General features: G+C 43.4%; 1 protein-coding gene across 1 annotated transcript; it reads right to left on the bottom strand.

Moving 5' to 3' along the window:
- Positions 1–196: 196 nt before the first annotated feature.
- LOC116863749 (immunity-related GTPase family M protein 1-like) lies at positions 197–4,363 on the bottom strand. Its single transcript, XM_032851105.1, has 2 exons — positions 4,286–4,363; positions 197–1,643 (listed from the first exon to the last, which is right to left on the bottom strand). Exons 1-2 carry the CDS (start codon positions 4,310–4,312, stop codon positions 432–434), a joined length of 1,239 nt encoding a protein of 412 aa, XP_032706996.1. The 5' UTR covers positions 4,313–4,363; the 3' UTR covers positions 197–431.
- Between the last annotated feature and the right edge of the window lie 508 nt (positions 4,364–4,871).

Here is a 4,871-nt window from a genome sequence, read left to right as displayed (position 1 = left end):
AACACAGCCATGAAAATAGGAGGAAATGTTAGAGGTCATCTTAAAGTGTCTACCACTGACATACAGGGAGGTCAACATTGTGTGAGTCCACAGAGTGTGAGATGAGAAGTGAAAGAATATGGACATCAGAGAAATGGTGTTAAAGTTAAGTGAGAAATGGATGTCAGAATGAGACCGTATATCACATTGAGCAACATATTTTCTTCCACCTTTGGATGCAGGCTTATTTAATAAATGACAATATACAACATATTTGGGAATTTCCTGACATGAGTTCAAAATGAGCAAGTCATCTCATATACCTCAAGGAACTTACAATCAATGAAAGTGGAAAGTTATTGAGCTTGATTGAGAATTCAGAAAGGATGTAAGGACAGGACCCCAGATGTCCTGACTTCCCTTCAGAAGGAGGCTGCTGAGACATCACTTCTTCAGATGATGGAGTCTGTCAGGATTTTCTTCAGGATGTCCTTGGTGTCCTTGGCAACTATTTCAAGGAGGCGTCTGTGTTTCCACTTTCTAAGGGAGTTGAAAACAAAGCCACCTAACAGTGGGATACATCTCAGAATTAAACATAAGCAAGAGACAACATTACAATTCATGCAAGAAAATAGCCATTCCCCTCTGAGGACAGTGTTTAGATCTTGAGACCTCATAAGGGCCCTGTACTCCTCTATGGACTTCCCAATACTGTGAGCCATCTGCCGGAGAGATTCATCATCTATACCAAAAAGCAAGTGGTAGGCCATCAGACTTTGCTCCAGATCATCTGCATTCCAGATACCAAGGGTGTCAAAAGACTTTGAGGCTATTTTCTTCCTGCAAGTGATCACTTTGTCATTAATGGCCTTCTTATAAGTGTGGGACAGATTCTCTAGGGGACCATGGTACCTGGGGTCAGAAATGGCCCTGTGCAAGGTGCTCCTAAGCTTGGGGATGTCATGCAATAAGGGGTCAAAGCTAGAGACCAGGAATATGTTGGGTTTACACACTCCCTCTTTTTGGAGATTTACCTGGATATTCTCCTGAATTTTCTTCATGAGTCGTTCCTTCAAGTGGGCACTTGTGCTTATGTCCCTGTCCAGCTTGGTCCAGACGATATAGAACTTCTTTCCCAGGCCCTGGATGATTTTGGCAAGCTTCACGAGATTCATGCTGAACTGTTCTGATGCAATGATGATGAAGAGGTCATACAGACTAAACTGTATCTCCTGCAGATAGTTCCCCAGGCTTTGGGTATCTGCCCCTATTCCGGGTAGGTCCCACAACACCACATTGGGAAAGTGGGAGGAAAAGTAGCGAGTGGGAATCTGGGTGGTCCTCACCACCCCAGTGGGAGCTGAGTCCTCCTCCTCCTGCCCAATTCCCCGCAGTGCATTGATGAAGGAGGACATGCCATTGCCAGAGTCTCCAATCACTGCAATGTTCACTGGGGCACTGGATGCTGTCTTCAGGGTCTCCTTGACCACAGAGACTACCTCCAGCAACTTCCCTCCTCCCAAGGCCTTTTCCATGTTTATGGCAACCTCCTTAGGTAGGACTCTCCAGGCCATATTGTACGATATATCAGAGGTGGAGGATGCAAGTAATGGGGTGTGAAGAGAGTGGGTGGGCTGTGTCACATCACTGAGCAATGGAGTGACCTGCAGAAATAGGAAAAACAGGGGAGTTAAGAGAGCCCGGCACATAGGGTGGCAGAGGAATCATCAGATTTGGTAACCCAAACTGAGGGCATCAGATCCACACCCAACTCCCTGCAAAGGTACTTAGGTGACAAACAGCAAGCCTCTGGAAATATGTTTGTTAGTTTGTCAAAATTTTAAACATATTCAACCATAGAAAAGGAGGAAATCCTACCATTTGTAACATGTATGGACACTGAAAGCATTATGCTAAGTAACATAAATCAGACAGACAAATACTGCATGTTCTAACTGATGTATGAAATCTAAAAGTCAAATAAAATAAATTCGTAGAAAAAGAGAACATGCTTGTGGATTCAATTTATCACAGGGTGAGAAGGTGGAATTGGAGGAAGTGTTCCAATGGTACAAGATTTCAGTTATAAGATAAGTAGGTACTAGGGATGTAGTGTACAACCTGATGACTACAGATAACACGACTGTATGATTTATAGGAAAGTTGTCAAGGGACTGTATCCTGAGTTCTCATCACATGAAGAACTTTTTCTCTTTTATCTTCTTTCCTTTCCTTTTATTGATATGATGGATATTAGCTGAACCTACTGAGGTAATTACTTCACAACATATATAAATTGTGTTAAATGCCTTAAATTCATACAGTGATGTATGCCAATTCTTTTCCAATAAAACTAATAAAATAATTTAAACAGAGTCACCAAATGACCCAGCAGTTCCATTCCTAGGTGGATACCTAAGAGGGATGAAAACGTACATCTAGGTAAAACCTGCATGCAAATGTTCACAGCAACATTATTACAATAACCCCTCAGGTGGAATTCACACAGTTGTCCACCCACTGTTCAATGGATAAAGAAAAGTGGTCTATCCATACAATAGATCACTATTGGGCAAGAAAAAAATGAAGTACTGATACCACCCACAACATGGGTGAACACCAAAACATTATGCTCTGTGGATGCTGACAGCCCATCGGACATTTATTCTGTGATTCTATTCATATGAAATGTCCGGAAAAGGCAAATCCTTAGGCACGGAAAATATATTGAGCATTTCCTAGATTGGAAGGGCAAATGGTAGGAGGGAAAAGAGAGGTAGTCAAGAGGTACAGGATATCTTTTGGATAATGAACACGCTCTAAATCTGATTATGATGGGTGTACAACTTTGTGAATATATTCAAAGCTACTGAAAACTTTAAAGGGATGAATCATAGAATGTGTAAATTATATCCCAATGAAGTTGTAGAAAAGAAAAGCAGGAAAGGTGCTCATTGAGGAGATGTGCACATGTTAGAGGCTCAGAGGAGACCACTGATGAATGCTCTGTAGCTGTGCTACTAGTAGTCAGCTTCTCGGCAGGTTATGGATGGAGGGGTTTGAGCAGAAGGATATTATGAGGGTTGCTCAGTCAGGACCAGGCAAATATGGGTACTCCTCCACCCAGATTGGGTGAGCAGGATGTCCCACCGGGGATGTCCCCAGGCAGAAGCAAACTTGTGCCAACTCTCTATACTGTTCAATCCCGAGGACCGACACATCTTCAATACATACATCTTCAAAGTCAAGAGCAACTTAATTGTCTTAACAGCAGTGAAAAGTGCGTTTCCCCCCATTTTCCATATCTTTCACCACTAACTGCATACCTAAAAAAATCCCTGTCCCTCATCCACTGCAACATTTAAGTTACACAAGCTTTCCAAATAATATCCTACTGATTTTTAAGTCAGTACTTATGTTTGTACTTGATTGTTTATCTTTGCTGTGATTATTGCTATAAGTATTTAAGCTCTCCCATGAGCTTTCTCTTGTAAGCTGAACCCTGCAGTAAGATTGCAAAGCATTTGGGGTGCCTTGGTGGCTCAGTGGGTTAAAGCCTCTGCCCTCGGCTCAGGTCATGATCCCAGCATCCTGGGATGGAGCCCCCATTGGGCTCTCTGCTCAGCGGGGGGCCTGCTTCCTCCTCTCTCTCTTTGCCTGCCTCTCTGCCTACTTGTGATCTCTCTGTCAAATAAATAAATAAAATCATAAAAAAAATATTGCAAGCATTTCATATGGCAGAATTGGGAAGAAGAACTGGTTGGGATTACCCACTGGACTCTCCTTCTGGAGGCTACACACACAGTGTTGGCTGGTGGGCTTTGACAATCCCACAAGTTATGGCTGCTTGCTGTGGTAATTTCCCTTAAGACATCTACTATCTCTGTGTGCACAAATGCTAATTTTAAAACACTTTCTAATTCAAGACTGACTCTTTATTGAGGAGTTTTCTTGTACAGGCTCATTAAGGGACTCTCCTGATGCTCTTAGAGATGAGACCTCACATCCAAACACTCAGGTTTCTTCTGAAAAGGACTGCAGTCCTGTCTGTAGGGAAAATTTCATGTTGAGCTGTAGGAGCTATGGTGCAGCTTGTTACCCACCACACTGGCTTTCCTCCTCTCCAATGGTGTGTCCTCCTTGCATGATTGTCCCCCACAGTTCTCTGAGTGCTTTCTTCCAATGAGGAAATTGCTAAGAGCCCTGACTGAGTTGTCAGACAGGCTTGGCCCGTGGTAATGTGAATGTTTCCACATTGAAAACTGAGCCCCAATGTTCTGTCTTATGCAGCAGGGAAGCTACCCACCTCACAAGACTTCAGGGAGGGCTTCATGCTAAGATCCAAGTGAAGGTCTGGGGAGGCCTGCCAGCACCTGCTTGGTGAATTCTCTCTCGTCTTAGGACCTCTAAGGAAGGCTTTTCTCTTCTTATTCCCTCCACCTCTTACTGCAGTGTATAAAGATTTTGATCTGTGAGTCTGTGTGGGCAGGATGTTCTGCATGCCTCTTCTTGATTAACCTTCTCTGAGCTCTATTAAACAAACAATAGTATTATTCCTGGTCATAGGTCAAGAAACAGTGTCTCACAGATGAGAAACAAGGCTCAAATTGCATAGCAATGACCCAGGATCCAAGATATAAATTCACAGTGTCTTTCTGTTTCTGTCTGGACAGGAGAGGAGGACCATCTTAGTAAATGCTGAATCTCCAGCCCCAGGGGCTGAGGGGTGGCTGGATTCTGAGATGCTTCCCCCGGGGATGTGGGTCCAATAATTGCTGTCAATTACCATCTACCTCTCCCTGGATGCACCCTTACTAATTTGGGGGAGAGAATGGAAATCACAGTTCTCTCTCAACTCCCATCCTCACTCCACATTAAACTCACTGATTTCC

Source organism: Lontra canadensis, unplaced genomic scaffold, assembly GCF_010015895.1.
Source record: "Lontra canadensis isolate GAN:19392208 unplaced genomic scaffold, GSC_riverotter_1.0 scaffold2855, whole genome shotgun sequence".
Lineage (NCBI taxonomy): Eukaryota > Metazoa > Chordata > Mammalia > Carnivora > Mustelidae > Lontra > Lontra canadensis.
Note: the sequence above shows the minus strand (reverse complement) of the source record. Positions and strands in the feature narration are given on the sequence as shown.